General features: G+C 35.1%; 1 protein-coding gene across 31 annotated transcripts in view; it reads right to left on the reverse strand.

Moving 5' to 3' along the window:
- Window positions 1-17998, reverse strand: part of CLASP1 (cytoplasmic linker associated protein 1) — a 239473-nt gene that overhangs the window by 73167 nt on the left and 148308 nt on the right. For 12 of the 31 annotated variants that reach the window (XM_036236808.1, XM_036236820.1, XM_036236807.1 and 9 more), the window contains 4 exons: window positions 15864-15890; window positions 14067-14234; window positions 8334-8441; window positions 859-962 (listed from right to left, as the gene is read on the reverse strand). In XM_036236808.1, coding sequence (XP_036092701.1) covers window positions 859-962; window positions 8334-8441; window positions 14067-14234; window positions 15864-15890 — 407 coding nt within the window. Of the gene's footprint in view, window positions 1-858; window positions 963-3637; window positions 3641-3816; window positions 3880-8333; window positions 8442-14066; window positions 14235-15863; window positions 15891-17998 lie in introns of all 31 variants that reach the window. The other 19 variants (XM_036236829.1, XM_036236822.1, XM_036236826.1 and 16 more) reach the window with 4 other exon arrangements.

Genomic DNA, 17998 nt, shown 5'->3' on the forward strand with positions numbered 1-17998 from the left:
AGACAAAACACAACTGAATTTAAAACTTAAAGGTCTGAAAACAGAATATTAATACTTGTTTCCTTAGAAGAGAATAAATCTTCAAACAGCACAAGCAAAGTCAGAGATCGGACAGTTCTAAAGAATAACTATTTTAAATGCTGAGCACATAAATTAGAATATGCAAGAGACTGTTACTACTAGCTGAAGTGTATCTTTAAAATGCAATCTGACCACAAGCAGATTTACTAAGAAACTTTTTGTTATAACTATAAATCCAAGGACGTCTATTCACTTTATGTATATTTTTGGATATTACATTGTAATGATGCGAAAACATACTCCACCAGTACTTTATATCCTCAAAGAATCAATGTTAAAATTTGGGAAATTTCCTTAAACAATGACTTAAGAACTCATTTTTTTAAAAAAAATCATATGGAACGACTAATGAGGTAATGAAATAAATGCAAGATTTTCAAACTACAAATTCTATTACCTGCTATTATAATGATATGTTTAGGTTATGCCATCAAAGCTTATAAAGCAATAGAAGCAATAGAATGAGAAAAAGGAGATGCTGGAAAAAAGAAAGACACCCAATGACATCAGAGAAACCCAATGTCATCAAAATTTCATTGATACTGAGGAGCACAGAAGAAATACTTGATGCTAATATTTTTTGTGAGGCCAATTTTCACTTATGTACAGAGATAAAAGTTTAAGAAAAAAGCAACACATATAAATTTACCCAATATTTATACAACTTTAAAGAGTCTCAAGATGATTAGTAATCCAATTTGGAGGTCATTTTCTATTAAAACAGAATATAATCCAGATGAGTTATTCAAAGAGATTACACCACACAGGGACTCTTACCAAAGCATCAGCAACAGCAGCTTCAAGATCTGTGCTTGTGCTCAAAACTCGCATCGTGTTCACAGAACCAGGGATTCTTCCTGCCTGGCCAAGCCCAAACCGGTCTATTTAAAAAACAAAAGCCAAGAAAATATGTCACTTTGATTCACATTTTCTCAACTCTTTGCAAGGTTTCCTGCCTCTTCCCACCTACAGAAAAGAGGCACTGAAAATTCTCTAGACAGTTTTAACTACACTTGACTTTTAGTTTTAACTATATTTGTTTACCAGTGTCAGAGGTTACGCTGTCACATTTAATACTATCAGGCCACAAAGCATCCTGGCAATTGAAATGGTTCTTTAATGATGTTTATTTTTGCAAAGTGCTGAGACATGGTTGAGAGGGGAACTTATTACAGAAGGGAGCTGGGCTTTGAGTTGAGTCTTTTAATCTATTTAGCATTCCCTCTGGAGCAAGTAGCCCTCAGGTTTGGTCAAACTAATTAGAAAGCTTCAGGGTTTGACAAATGAGTTCTAATGCAATGTGCAATAAAAAGTTAAAATTTGAAACAAATGTACTAAATTGATCTCTGTGCAAATTTTCATTGGTGTCACTGTTTAATTTTTATTAATTATGGTCAATTAATTTTAGGTACTTATTAATCATGATGCACGTGTCACCAAAGGTTATTTAAAAATTATTAAAATTCTTTAACAATCACTACAAAGAGCATCCTTGAGGCAAAACATTAATAATTCAGATAACACTGTATACATTTTTCCTGAGTCCCTCAAAGGATCTTTAAATGATAGTCTTTATAAATGTACACAAAATGGATAGATTCTAAAGAACTTAAAACAAATGTTAACAGTTCAAACCACTGTTCTAAGCTTTTGAATGATTATAGACAATAAAAACTTTTTAAAGTCCTTTTAAGTTAGTTAACCAGCTGACCAGCCTCCCTTAAGAAGTGCTGAGATTTAAAATATAATAGAAGAAAGGTGGTGTAAATTATACTTAAAACGTGTTTTACACTGTGTACTGGTAAAAGTTTCTTATTTAAAATGCGAAGGTATAAAAAAACCTTAAAATATGTCAAGATAAAAAAATGCTTTTTCTTTATTTATAAATAAGACACTGGACAAAGAAAATCTCTGTATTAGCCTCATGCTAGTAATGAAGCATTTAGAATAAAAGGAACGCTAATACATGTTTTACATGAATTGATCTTTCCTATAAAATGATATGTAAAATTTTCGATATGTAACAAAACATCCCATACAAAACTGGTGAACTTTAAAACTGAAGTGCTATTTGGCTTTTTTTAAATGTCAGTTTTAAAACCTTAAACCTTCTATCACCACGGAAAGAAAAAAAAATTTAAACACTGCTAATCGAAAAAGTTATACAGTCATGACTTTTTATAAAAAAATAAAAATTGTATGTTATACTATCCCCTTTTTTAATGCACTTGCTGTTCATACTGCATGTCACTTTAGTCATTGTTTAAAAGGCAATTTAATGTGCCATATAAACTAAAAAGAAATCATAAAACAATTATATCTCTGTATCTACATAGATATAGGTTATTATTTGAAATATGAAGTAAGTGTAAATTTGAGTTTTATTGTGCACATAGTTTTATAAATGAGCTTTGTTCATCTTTTTTTTTTCATTAAAAAAGGGTAGATAGTAAGACTTATGAGTAACAGAATGAAAGTAATTCAGTTATAAGCCATTTAAAAATTACCCAGCATAAACTAAAATAAAACGAAGTCTAAAAAAAATTAAAAAAAAAAAATAGATCTCATGCCAGCAATTCTTGCTTCAGGGATAATACTGAGTTTTTCAAACACAAAATTAAAACTGTAAGAACAATGCAATTATTCTGCACTTCCCAGATGCATACAGTTTTTTCATACACAGTAACTAAAGATCATTCAATATATCACAAATAATTTGAATGTCAAATCTTAAGGGGAGATGTTTGTCTGGATCTAAGCAAAATTATAAGCCTTTTGTTTTCACCAGACTAAAACCTGTTCTACATTCTCACTGCTCTGATACTATTACATAGTTCCATTTTCCAAGAGAGAGATCTATCTGTGCCCTCAAGTCTGGCCCATAATCTTCAGGGAAATGTACTCATTAGAGCATGTTTAATAAATACATAGCTGGCTTCGTTTAGAGGAAGAACAGAAAAAATATCTAACTTAGTGAATTGGTCACAGTTGTCACCTGTGATTTAACAGACTGTACATTACTCAATTGAGACAACCGTACTCATTTGGGACCGTTGGCCTATCAAAATGCACACTTTTTGCCCCAATGGCTAACCAGTGAAATTTTGGTCTTGTTAAAACAAGGCTGAGACAGAACGCTTGTGGTCCAAAGGCTGCAAAAGCTACCAGTGGCCTGACTTGATTGTCTGAATCATAAAATTGTTTTTCCATAAAAATTATAGGAAATCATTTACTTTTTAGACATATGAAATTACATATGATTTAATTTGGTAACTAAGTAGTACCTACAAATAACTGAAACCTGACACTGATAACTAACATTAATAATCAACACCTTATTGGGAGCAAAGACTTTAGAGATGACTCTGTTGGATGATATCCATACCCCATTTCCCCACAGGAACCCTTCCTGATACTTTTTTTTGGGTTGCTGTTTTCCTGGGGGAGAGAGTGAAAGAGAGTGAGAAGTGCTTCCCTATTTTTTTGTTTTGTTTTAACATAAATGTGAACACTGGAGAAATGATGTTGTCATACAGGCTATAAAGCATCTACGTACAGCCTATTAACAGAATCATAAACATTCAACAACTTAAAAAAATAAAAGCACATTCGGAAAAAAAAATATGAGGTGCATACATGCCAAGTGCTAGCTGACACTGATGAAAACGAATGTTAAAATGAGTGTGAAACTAGAACATATGAAGAAGCCAAGTCATGCAGTTAGCACTTGTTCACCTGACTGCCCAACAGATTCAGCAGTGGAGAGAGCACTAGTGGACCTGGAATGACGTCGAGAGGCTGCAGGTAAAAGGAATGGCAACACCCACAGGATTAACACAGAAGTACCCAAGACACAAAATGCCACAGTCCAAAGGAAATACAGGGACTGCAACCAACAGGCCATGTTTTCTCATGAAAAGAAATGGTGCTGGATATGAATGGATAGCAAGTGCCAATCCCCAAACTCCATGGCAGCCTGCTGGCTCTCACACAGCTTTTAAAACACACAGGCACAACAAAGGCACTCTACTCTGTAAGGTGTTCCTTATGCATCAACTAATTCAGACTCCACATTGATATTCACGCCATGAAGTCTCTATTGGCCATTATGTAAATATGCAATATAAAGAACATCAGGAGTCACAGAGCACCATCTGAATCCCAGAGTAGAACAGCAGTAGGATGGATTATTAAGTCAGCTCACAAGATGTCTCATCAGTATGTGATGCATATGCAACCATGCACCAAAACAAAAGCAGAGAAGTTCATAATGTTATTTGAACAGAAATAGAATGAAATCACAAGAAAGGGGCTCAACAAATAGAATTCCATTTTCCCCAGTCAAAATTTTTGCTGTTCTGTTACATGAATATCCTAATTAATGAACTTATTGCTTAATTGTTAAAAAGTGAGTTTTAAGTTTAGTGGCCTTGCCTGGAGAGGCACTTGCACTACTGTGGTTATGAGCACCGGCTCTGTAATAAAACTGGGGACAAATCCTGGTTTGAACACACAAGCTGTAAGACCTTGGGGAATGTATTAAACCCCTGTGTCCCAGTTTCCTCATCTGTAAAATGGTGCTAATACTGGTACCTACCTCTTGGGAGTTAAGAGAATTAAAAGAAGTCATACATAAAGCACTTAACACAATGCCAGGCACAAAATAAACAGTGGTGCTGGTGGTGGCAGTGATGGTTAAGAGTAAACTCCAATGTACATTTCGATATTAAACAGTTTTATTAGCAAGTATTCATGATAAGCAGATTAATTAATTCATCAATCTGAGGATAAAAATGCTAAACTCACATGGAGAGAATAACTTTTATAAATTATATATGAAATACAGACTTGATTCAAAACACAAATTTATTGACCAGAGAGCTATGTAATATATGGCTTTTCTTTACCTCAGAGAAAAAAATGTTTCTATTCATTATTTTGAAAAGAACATGATGATTGTACCATAGAAAATTCATAGGTTTAACAACGTAATACGAGGCAGTGCTACTTTTCAACCGTACTACTAGAGCACAGTATCCCGTACCCATTAATGTTCACAGTTGTTAGTCATACAATATCGAAACCACAAACTCTTCAATGTAATTTTATTTATTTAAACCCATGTCACTTTATAAAATGCGCATATTTGTGGTATATGTGGTGTTAAATAGCAAAGGCTTCCTGGTCAATAAGGACAAGTTTTTACCAGCTTGCAAAATGAAAAGAAAATAAAATTCCTAATTCCTCAAGAAGCACAAAAATTATACAAGCATATCAGTATTATTATCTTGATAGTTTAAGCTTTTAAGAAATAACTGCTCTAAAACTTCTTATAAAGTTGTCCTTTGGTTCTGTTTCAAAAGAATATTCCACAGTGTATCTGTCACATGAGTCCTTTGTCACATTCTCAGTGAACACCCAACAATGGAATGCAAGGTGAACCTACTTACATCAAAGCCTGATTGACAGCAAGTACTAGAGCCCTTAATTTCACTTAAAAGTTGACACTGTAACCATATAGTCACACCATTAAAATGTTCCAAAAACAACTCTAATAAAAATGCAAACTTAAAACCAATATATATATTCACTGAAACATAATTACTTTCATTCCCCTCCCTCCCCTTTTAAAGCAAAGCGTGGCCACCTGAGTTGATTCAAAAAGGCACTAACACACAATCTCACTAATTTATAAAGGGAGTGGGAAATGATTACTAAAATGAATGAGAAAAAGAAGAAAACTCCATATTCTCTGAAGAGCATAGTAAGTTCCCCTGGGGGCAACAACCTTCTAGGACTTATCTATGAATTCCCAGGTCCCACCCCAAGTGTAGAAATCATGATTCAGAAACATCACTGAGCACTTTGTGTGTGCCTAAGCCTGGAAGGGCCTCACAGAGAGCTTAAATACACTTAAGAGGAACAAATAAAAGATACTAAATTATCAGAACTGCTTTCGCATGAGACAGGTTAACAATCAAGCTTAGAAGTCAGACCTGGATTCAAACCCTGGTTCCACTATTTAGCTGTGTGACCTTGAGAAAGTAGCTTACCCCTCTTAAGTCTCTGTTTTGTCATCCCTAATAACACCTGTCGCAGAAGGACCACAAGGGATTACACCTATCAGATGCTCAGAATGGTGCCAGGTACACACAAACGCTGTTGTTCTTAACTAATAAAAGTTTTAAAAACAGATTTAACTCATGAAGGGAAAAAAGGCATGGTATAAAAATGAAGCTGAAAAGATGTCACTATTGCCCCTACCACAACAGAAGACACGTGCTGATGCTAGAGTTTGTTAGGAAGGGGAAGTGTCTGCATTCACATCTTCTGCCTTGGTAGAAGCAATTATTCATTTCAGCATTCTGAGTTGCCACCAAGACAAAGAAGATCCACTTCACCAAAGCAAGTGAAAAACAGACTAGGATCACACAACTCCTCAGGGTTCAGTTAGGACCTCAAAAGTGCAGCACACTTTGCCTGGTCCACAGACCACATGCTATATTATTACAAAGGCTGCTTCCATGGACAATAACAACAACACCAGTACCTGTATGAAATAAAAAGGTTAAATTGCCTCTAAGAAGAGACAAAGGGACCAAAAAACAGATTGAATTGTTCTTTACTATAATAGGTTGTTTGGAAGGTCAGCTAGTAAGCAAGATGCACAGACATACGGCCTTAACTTAAAAGGAAAAAGCACCAGTTTATTGGGGGCGGGGGGAGGGGGGGCGGACATCACCACCATTGATTTGTTGAGAATTCTGATCTAAAGCTTCACACTGCTGTAGATGAGCTGTTGTGTACCGGGTAAACTGTCCCACTTAGCTTCTCATGCCAGTCAGGTAAAATACCTCACGAAGGCATCTTCTCACTACATCAAGTGAATCAACTAGCAGGGCTTCTGCATCTGTTACCTACTCTTCCTTAAAACTTCATATAGGACGAGGGGTTATAAAATACTATATCTAGATTTTGATTACTAGTTCTGACTGGGAAAAAAGATATTGAAAAGAGATGTATGACATTAGAAGGCAACAGAAGTAAATATTGAAACCTTATGCTTTGACATTTTTATATTTGAAAGACCAGTTACATGCTTAGAGTGAAATAATAGACTGCTGCAGTCCATGGTTCCACAGAATAACTTCAGGCCTAGGTATAATGATATCTACCTCTTATGCTTATTAAGAGGAATGTATACAGCTGTATAGCAGTTAATATGCCAAATAACAAAGACACAAGTACTGAAGAATACAAAATACTTCATTTGTGTGAAAGTATGTGTTGACAGATATCTTTGGGGATTAAGAATTTGCACTATGTAAAAAACTAATTTATACGTCCATTTCAGAAAAAGGTAAAACTATTAAAACTAAAAAGAAAAGGTAAATAACATATCCCATAAAGGATGCGTTTCTGTCTTTTTTCCCCTGAATCCTTGAAAACTCTTAAAATAAAAATTCTGAGAGGGGTGGGGGAATGAGCAGCTCCTACTGGCGCCTGACTGATGGTCTGAGGTATGGTACTTACTACTACATATGGCAACCAAATTTTTTGTCCTGGGATGGCATCAGGTCACAAACATTATTAATTAGCCTATTGAGGCCAGGAAGAATGAAAATCTCTAAATGAATGTCCTGAAGTTTTTGCATTGTGTTGTACACCTAAGCAATTTAGCACTGCTTTAAGAAAGCTTTGGAATGACTTGTTTAACAAAAACATGGCGAACATCTTCATTCATGCTGCTTTTTACATTAATGTTATCATCCCCAAACTAAGAACACTTTAAGTGTCCTAAACATTATCATGATTTTACATTTTTCCCTTCTTTGAATTAAATCATATATGATATAATCTCAGGCAAAATTAACCAAATTGTAGAAATTCAATGAGGGAGGATAAACTCTACATTAACTCTACTTTTAATCAATTAACTTTGGCTGAGCTTCATCTTACATTAGAAATTACCACACAGATGGGCTTCCTGGCAACGAGTGATCATAAAAGACAATAGCACAGAGTGAAGTGGTGCTTTATTCCTCTAATATGTAAAAACTGGAAATGGCCAAAATTCAAGCATGCAGAGGGGGACAACAAAGGGTAACTAAGGAAAAGGAAAGAAAGAAGAAAGGATCACAAGGACAGTAGAGGAGGAAAAGCAGGTCATTCCACCTAGCAGTGTCTGGGACAAGCATTTGGAGCAGGGAAAGGACTCTTTGCTCCGAGAGCCAGCGCCTACATGTACTCACCAAGTGGAGCGAAGCCCCGAGCAGGGCTTGTATCTCGGCTGCTCTCACGGCTGGTATCGCGGCTGCACCCCTGACTCATGCTGGGTCGAGGGATACGGCTGCTCCGTGCTAGTGTGCAGCATGAGGGGTTTCAGAGAAGGTGAACAAGTTTAATGAAGACAGAAAAACTCATAAAACGTCAGTCACATTCTGTTAATGTAATCATGACATTGTCCACGCAAAGGGTTCTGATGACTGAGCACCTACAGCTATCCTTGCTGCGGTCTCACTGACTGACGTGCCAACAGAAGGTCTGAATAATGCCTCAGAAAGCTGTGAATTTTAGTATGAAGGTGAAATAACATCTAAATGTCAGAAATGAAAAAGAACACTTTCCGAAGAGCAAAACGGCATCAGAAAATACAAGATTGAAAGCCTTTTAGAAATGACCAGTTTTTATAGCTTTAGCAAACTTCTCAAGAGGATAAAAGATTTTCATATACACTGGGTTCTTAAAAAGATAAACTTAGATTTTAAAAACAGAATAAAGGCTCTGGTCACTAAAATCCACCAACTTACCTAATTAAAAGAGGGTTCACTTCTCCCAGCCTGGCCTTCTTTTACAAAGAGAAATCATAAGGTCTGACACAGCTAGAGAACCTATCCACTTTGAGAAAAGTGTAGATGCTTCAAACATATTTGACTAAAAAAACAGACATAGAGTTTTGATTGCTATCCCTTTATTTACTGGTCCCAACATTTAATTCCTTTTTCTAGAATCCAAAAATTTGCGTATAGTCCCTACTCAAGCACCTTCAGTTATGCAGCCTTACGCGAGTCTAACAGTATGTGGACTGATGATCCCAATTTTCATGTTAAAAGATTCCTCCACTGACCTGAGAACAGCCAATTACTTTATGAATAACTGTGAATAATTTTATTATACTCACGTTATAAAAATGGAGAACACAGTCACATGAATAGTCTAAGGTCTAATATAACTTGACCATAAAAGCTCAGAAAAGACCATGATGCCCTCCCCTCCACCCCAATTTAATCTGAGAAAACAGAAATTCAGTACGGCAAAATACTTGGAAACAACTTGGCACTGAATGCCACCAACATAATAGTTGACTGGGACAACAGGTATTTCCATCATGAGAGAATCTATTACTTCTGGACTGGATAGAATTTTTTTTTTTTCCAGAAATTTTGGAAAAAATAAACTTGTTCACCGATATAAAAACGTGGCTATGTTTAGATCAGTGAATCGGTGAGCACAGTCAATTATTTTAGACCAAAGACAGATCTATTTGTACAGCCTAACCATAACAAGAATGTCCTACAAACCAGAATCATGACTACCCACACCCCACTTCCCCGGATAAAGAAAGAAAAATACAAAAGTGAAAAACCAAAGCAGCTCCTGACTGTGCTCTTTTTCTCAGGGGTAGAGTTGAATTAGAATCTAAAAACATATCAGTGACACCCAAAAGGTGAAGGTCTGCACTGGCCAACAAGGAAAGGTCAAGCATAGGAACACAACCTAAGTGACAGTCAAAACAGGGCTGCATTTGGAATTCTCTAGTAATTCCTAAATTCTCCTTCGTTTTTCACAGTGACATGGAAGCACTGAGTTTCTACTCAAAATAGCCATGACTATTTAATAAGCATTTTTTATAACATTATAAACAGCTCCTACTATGAGGGCAAAAACAGCAGATGCTGAATTAAGCCCTTAAAAGACTCGGGCATCTACTGACCTCATCAATGTAAGAGAAGATGCCTAGAACCCACAGAGCAACATTGCTTGTCCTTGCAGGGTCAATACCACTGCTTATTCTTGCAGAGTGAATACCATATCTAACTTATGAGGCAACCCCCCAGGGCCACGCTAACTCGCTGGTTCAGCCACTTGGCCTCTCCAGTCTCAGCCTCCCCTTAGGAAGATTAAGAAGAAAGTGTCACCATCATTTAAAAGAAAAGGTACTGTGAGATAAGGTACATGTGGTTAAGTACTCCTGACTTTCCTGAAGAAAGGCATACATGAAAATCTTTTCTATTTCGCTGCCTACTCCAAAGCAAATAACCAAAAGCAATAAAAACAGTCCTGATAGTTTTTAACATATGTGCCTGCATAGTTGAACATTTTCTTATAGTTTTTGCCCATAATTTTTACCCAGCTTCCACTCCCTTCCTTAAATTAACATACATGCTATAGCGATGGAAAATCTCTGCTCTCTTCCTGAGCCGAGACTGCTTTGTGAAGACAATAAAGGCATGAAAAGGGATAAATAAGTATGATCTGAAATAACAATAATCATAATTCTTAACATGGTTTACCTTTCTAGCATTTCACCCAAAAAAGTTCATTCACCTATTTGTGCTGACTGGGTCCCTTAATATTTGGCTAATAGTAACATAAAGAAAAAGAATTCTGTTTACATTCTTGTAAAAAAAAACTGCCCATATAGTTGCTAGTTCTAATGTTGGGGTAACTTAAAACACAAGAGGAAAAAATACTCACTTATAATACCACTTCCAAAGACCACTCTACAAGGATTTAAAATAAGTACATAAATAAATGATTTTTAGGAAGATAGATTAATTAGGTAGTCAAAACTAAAAAGCAATATATCAAATCAACTTGTCTCTATGTAATAACATGCTGTGGAGAAGAAGGCATAACAGAGGAGGAAGAGATGATGAAAACATACGTGTTGTTTGAACTTCCTAAAAGCAGTCCTCTACGGTAGCCCTCGAATCTTGCGCTTACATAAAATGCTGGGAAACCTTAAAAACCATTTGAATGGTTTTCATTTCTTGAAAGACACTTTTAAGGAAGGACGCTACCAGATCTTAAGTACAAGAAGAATGGCGAAGTTAAAACATAAAATGTCTCTCTAGTCTGGATAGTTTCATATTTTGGTCTTGCACACAGTAATCTAATGTAACTGCTAAAACTGCTTATTAAGTTTTAATTCTTTCAAACTATTTTAAACCAGAAAATCTGAAAATATTTTAAATGCATGTCCATAGAATGCAAGTTGCAAAAAGTCAAATGCTTTTTACAGCCTTTTCAATAGATGCAGAGGGGAACCAAAGGCAAATTTCAAAATACAGCTGCTATAAATGCTAGCTATTTATGTGATTTTATTATTTGTCAAAGATAGAATAAAACACAAAATTGAAACAATTTACAAAGAGTATATTCTTCTATCTGGTTAAACAGTTTATAAAGAAAGCAATCACCAAGAAAAAAAAAAAGAGTAGCTTTGACATGATTTTTATCACAGATGAGAAATTTAGTTAAGAAATATTATTTCAAACAAACAAAAAAGGCATAGTTGAAACATAATTTGTAGATAACTAAAGCTCACAGTACAAATTGTAAGACTAGTTTAGCTATAACTAAAACTATTAATTGGTATGGGGAATTACAGAAAATATTCCTGAAAAATGCTCCCTTTTTATTTAAATATTTATACTAAAGTTGCTATAAAATGAACCAAATGTTTAGTCACATAGGCATATACCCAGTGTATACTAAATGATTATAGAAATACACAATCTATTTCTAAAAAAATGTTAATATACCTGATACCCTATAAAATGGAATCTCTAAGATTACCATAGGAAAAAATGGAAAGATATATTTTATTCATATATATATTTATATCTGTATACATGTGTATATTCTCAAAATGTGAAGAAATTAAATATCTTATTTAATCAAACTTATTTTTATGACCTCAAAACTTGACATATAACTAATCCCCATAATGAGCATCAAGGAAATAACAATCTTCAAAATAATGTTTCAAATAAGAACTCTTTGGAAGGGAATAGGTTCTTATTTAGCTCTTACTGATGGGTGATATTTCATAGTACCTCTTTTAAAAGTTTATTAAATGTGCTCTTTTCAACTATGCACAACATAAACTTCATAGTTAAGGCCATGGAATACCAGGTCCTAGAGTTGTTATATAACTAAAGTTCATTTATTTTCCAATTTCAAGAAGAAGGTAAAAATGGCATCTTTAATAAATATACAGAAAGTAAAAACTCCAGAAAGAAAAGAATTTTTAAAAGCATGAAACTAATCTGGATTGTCACAACACATCCTATAATTTATATGAAAAAGGAAAGCTAAAACCTCACACCCAGACTGGAAATCAAATGCATCTTACAAACAAAACCAGATCCAAACACACAGATACGTTACAACATCAAATTTGAAATTTAGATATTCCAGTCCTGATATTTTCTCTGGTTGTATCCACATTTTTCGTTATTATTACTGGATCCAAATAACTTGTCAGCACCATGCTACTACTGCCAATATAAAGTCAGTATTATACGGAATTAACAAAATCACTGGTTACATTTCTCACTTGCTTTGGGAATGTTAGTCTAACCAAATTCTATCCATTCTTCTTAAATATATGTCCCTGCCTTCTCGTAGCTCAGGCGGCCTTCAAGGACTTTCATGAGCTGGACCCTACCAGTCTCTCTGCCCTTATCTCCCACTCTGCCCTGAAAAAACTTTCTTTGCTGTAGCCAAATGAATTACTAGTGGTTCCCAGATGCATTATGCTCCCTCTGTCATCTGACTGCTTCTGTACATTCTCCTCTCTGCCCTAGACCCCTGCCTAATCCCTCCTTACACTTCATCAAAACAGGATCTATTCTGGGGAGCCTCTCCTAGTAGGAAATCTGGAAGGACTAGGGCAGAAGGATCTCAAAACACTCCTTTTCTATGGTCTCAGAGCACCCTGTCCCAGTATTTGTCATGATGTATACATTGTCGCCTGTAAGACTGCAAACTCTTTGAAGACAGACGCTAAATCTATTTCATTTATCTTCTAATCCTAAGGTCTAACAAAGCACCTAGTACATCACAGTAAACATTCACGTAAAAGTTGTTGAAGAGATACACGAATAAATGAGAAACATAAACCAGTTAGACTAAAGAACACGGCACTCTGATTTCACATCAATAGATTTTTAAGCTTAGAAAGTAAGTAAAAATAAAGGGAAACTATCAATATAGATTTTTTTCATTATATATCACAAAAGATTTCCACCTTTTATATTTAAAAAGTAGCATGTAAATTAGATTTTAATAGAGGTAAAAGGTCTTTTAAGCTGCTGAGAGTAATCTGTATAATTCTACACACTATTACAAAGAAATTCAACACTACAACAGAAAAATAGTATTACATATTTGGTTTTCATCTATTCCTAGTTTTCATATTTAAACAATTCTATGTTAAAAGTAACTATACATATTCTTTGACAAATTTCACCAATTAGGTTAGAGAAGATCAGAATCAAAATAAATGTCGCTCCTACAAACTACTTTTGCAAATTTATACAGGTTATTTATTATTTAGTGCTAATCAGTATAAGAAAAATGAAAAACAATATTACTCCTAATAGTAAAGTAAAACATCCTGCCCATTTCCCCAATGCTAATATTTTGCAAAATGACTGTAAAAGGCAAAAATCCCATAATGATGCAATTCTTTCTCATCAATTTGAATGGTAAACCCCATACATTTTTCAGTTGTAATGGAAACCTGAACAAACTATGATCTACAAAAAGCACAAACTGAAATGTCTTACAACAGGGAAAATGACCTCTTCAGTTCAAAAACAAATCTTTATTTCCTGCATTAGAAAAATTCATTAGATTATAATTGAAATTAGCCGAGATGGGAATGATGTTCCAAAGTCTTTGAAAATCCTTACCTAATCCTATTCGGTTTGGACTTGTTTCTCGGCTACATCCTTGACTTCTGGGAATCTTGCTTCGTTTTTCTGAAGATGATGTCACAGGTGGGCCTCTTGAGGAACCCCCAGCAAGGCCACTGTAACCACTTCCCAACAATTTCCCTGGGGAACTTGATCGGCTGCCAGCTAAAAATGAAGCAAAACAAAATTGAATAATGGATATAATCAGAGAATAAATTACAGTAATTTCAGAAGCCAGTTTACACATTAATTTACATCAAATACTAAGAGAATTTTATGTGAAAACAGCATTGTAGTTGGTGATAGGATTAATTTTTTAAAAACAGTAATAAAAGAACATCAAATTATCATAAAAGAATGTATGTAGGAGAATTAATGGTGGAACACTACAAAAATGACTGCAAAATTTCTGATTCAAAAGTACAGGCTGAAATCAAGCAGCCTCCTTAAAACTGCTGAAAGAACAAAAATATAACGAAAATTTCTTAAACATTAGAGATAGAAAAATGGATCCAAAAAAACTCCATTAATCTAACAAATGGAAGAGAGAAGGGGTATGAAATAATGAGAAACATAAAAATAATAAAAATCACAAAATAAGATGGGAGGAATAAGCTCAAATATAGATAATCATAATAAATATGGCTAGATTAAACTATTAAAAGACAAAGATTCTTGGACTGTTATTTATAAAAATGAAATCAAACTGTATGTTGTTTATAAGTGAAAAACAACATACCTAAAATAAAATAGAATAAAACACAGCATCAAGAACAAAGTATTCTAATACAAGAATTGTCCATGAGAACATAGTAACCATGAACCTTTAGGCTCCAAAAAACAGCTTTAAACTATAAAACATAAAAATAATAAAAATATAGGAAGATATTGAAAAGGTCATACTTATACATCTCAGAAAGGCTAATAATTAATAAAAGGCTATGAATTGTTGACAAAGCAAGCAGTCAAGATTATAGATATGTATAAACACACCTCCCACAAACACACATGTATATTTCTACAAACAAAATACACATCCTTTTCACCTTTCCACACAAGTATTACAAAAACTAACTGTATACTAAGCCTCAAAGGAAATTTCATAAATCTACAACAGTAGAAATTATATAAGCCACATTCCCTGTGATGTATGCAAATAAAATTAGAAATTAAAAACCAACAATATGGTGAGAAATTTTTTTTATAGCTAAGTGGCCAGATACCTAAATAAACCATTTCTTGAGGGACAAAATTAGAGAAAACAGCAACATTTTAAGGATTATACCAATACACTTGAATGGCAGTCATTTACTTAGACAATTCCCTTAAGCAGACAAGGTAATAAAATTCTAATATGTAAAGTGCACACTATTATTTACCAGATCTTTGAAATAACACTTAACTAAAAATTAAACACACACACACACACACACCCCCATCATTCAAATAAATCACTACTCACAAAAATTCTTTATAATTTTTAGTTACAACTTAAAGTAAAATTCATTGTAAAAAACACCGATACAAATTACCATGAAGAATCCATCTCATAATCTATTAATTTTGCCCGTAACATTTGAACACACAAACTATTAAGTATTAAGCTGTGTAAAAGGAGAAAAGAAATCCATTTCAAACTCTAAAATGTGAACATACAGGGAAAAAAGCAGAAAGGTTAACTAAGCTTATAATAAAGAGAGAAATTAATATTGTGCAAGGAACATGGGGTAAAGGAGAACGCCAAAAAAAAAAAAAAAAAAAAAAAAAAAAAAGGCAAGAAGGGAAATGGCTTACCACCAGCAGGATTAGCAGATCTGGATCCTTGATTATGAGAGCAGACCAAAGAACAGGCAAAAAGTGGATTAAAAGACAATAACACAATACAGAAGGTCAGCATGCAAACACAACACAAATGTCTTTCTTTGTTCACAAACACATTAACAAAATAGCTATTTTTTTCTAGGTCTTGATCCTCCTAGTCAACTTTTGTACTTATGGTTTAATTTATACATATCACACTATACTAGTATTTGTTTCTGATCTGTTCACGAAACACTTACAAACATTAATGTGCCAGGCATGGCACAGGAGGTGCAGAGTAGAGTAAGACAAGGGCCTCACCCTCCAGGAGCACATCTCCTCTCTACTTCCTAGCAACCTGAGAAGTGATGATTATATCTTACTAATTTGTGTATCACTACTGCCTTTAATAGGACTCACCACAATAGAAAGTGCGTGTTCAATAAACATTAATGAATTGAAAGGAGCTGCTATTACCTAAATGCCCTATGCCAAATCCTCAAATATTTAAATATTAATCCTCAAATCCTTAAATATTCAAATATTTAAAATATGCCAACTGTTAAGGACCCCAAATATAATATTAATAAAATCTACTTACTATTAAACCATGACTGAATGCTAGTGTATCTACATTTATAAAATATGTAAATATGCTCATAGTTACCTCCTACAAAAATAATTTTGAACTTATATGCATAAATTTGTGATCCAGACTTGATTATTTGTTGATGTTGTCTCCCTACCTGTGAACAGAATTTGGCAAGTAAAGTAAAACTCAAGAGTTTTTAAAGTGGAGCCCTAAAATGGGGAGCAGTGTCTTCATAAGACTGAAGAATTAAAGCTCTATCATCACCACACCCCACTCTGGAAGGACCATTAAACTTCACCACCTCCTAAGCAGAGGGCCTAGCTGGGGGCAAGGACCACGTGGAGGCCAAAGCCAACACACAGCAGACATAAATGAAGAAATGTAAAACACTGTTCAACCCTCACTTTCTAAGAAAGGCAATAACACTGAGCAGCTAATGGTTAGACATTTTTTATTCAACTCAATTTCAACATATTGAAGTTGAAAGAAAAGGGACCAAGGCCAGAATACTATATGCATTTGTGACTCCAGGCATCACTAAGAGTCAACAGAATAACCAGAGCCCGGATACTGTTCCCCAGGTTCTAGAAGCTTCTGGGCCACACCTGCACAACCTGTGTAGTGTTGTGCAGAAGCATGAGCTTCTCTGTCAGACAAGCCTGGGTTCTGTAGCCTCACTGAAGGCAGCAATACGACTGACCTTGCATTTTCCTTACATAAAGGATAGAAACTCATTTAAACTAAGGACTACAGCTATCAAAGGGACGTGGAAAAGTATCTAAATTCAGAAGGAGCTGAGAAAGGCATTCTAAATACTAAGAGACACCCTAAGGTTTGTCCACAGACTAAGTACTCTACACCAGAGGGCGGACATTCATCAGCCGAAAAGTGCTACGCTAAGGGGGCACGTGCTGCTCTTGGGGCCAGGGAACTTCTCCACTATGCTCACTGTGCCCAGGAGAACTCTGACACCTAGCTCCACTCTATATGAACTGAGAGGGAGCAGGGGACTCAAAGCTACATGTGGCTGGGAACTGAGACACCAGGGTTGAATCCTAAGAATGGTAAGAATACATTCATTCCATCTGTGGCTGCTTTCATGGCTCAGGCTAACAAACCAAATGACTCAACATATACAGAGAAGCAATAATGGAGGCAAGGGCAGCTGTGCAAAGCCAAGAGCCCACACTGGCAAGAAAAAAGGAGCAGGCTGCAATGTTAGAACAGAGGGTAAGAGGGGAGAGCTTTTAATGGATTTACTTATGACCACTAGAAAGAGAATTCAGCATTAACAGCCATCTCCCCAGATACTGCTCTTGAATTACATCGAAAGGATTGTTTATCAATAGAAAAATGGGTCACGGTCCAGGTATGTTTCAACTGGAGAGGCTTGAGGAGAAGGAGAGAGGTACATTTTAATGTTTAATGCTTAATGAGAAGAAATTTAAGCCACCTGGATGGGAAACAAAAGTACACTGGAATATTCCCATTTTGTGAGCTTCCCCAACAAACATCAACATTACTTACAATATCTTTG

This window comes from Rousettus aegyptiacus, unplaced genomic scaffold, assembly GCF_014176215.1.
Source record: "Rousettus aegyptiacus isolate mRouAeg1 unplaced genomic scaffold, mRouAeg1.p scaffold_m13_p_2, whole genome shotgun sequence".
NCBI classification, from domain to species: domain Eukaryota; kingdom Metazoa; phylum Chordata; class Mammalia; order Chiroptera; family Pteropodidae; genus Rousettus; species Rousettus aegyptiacus.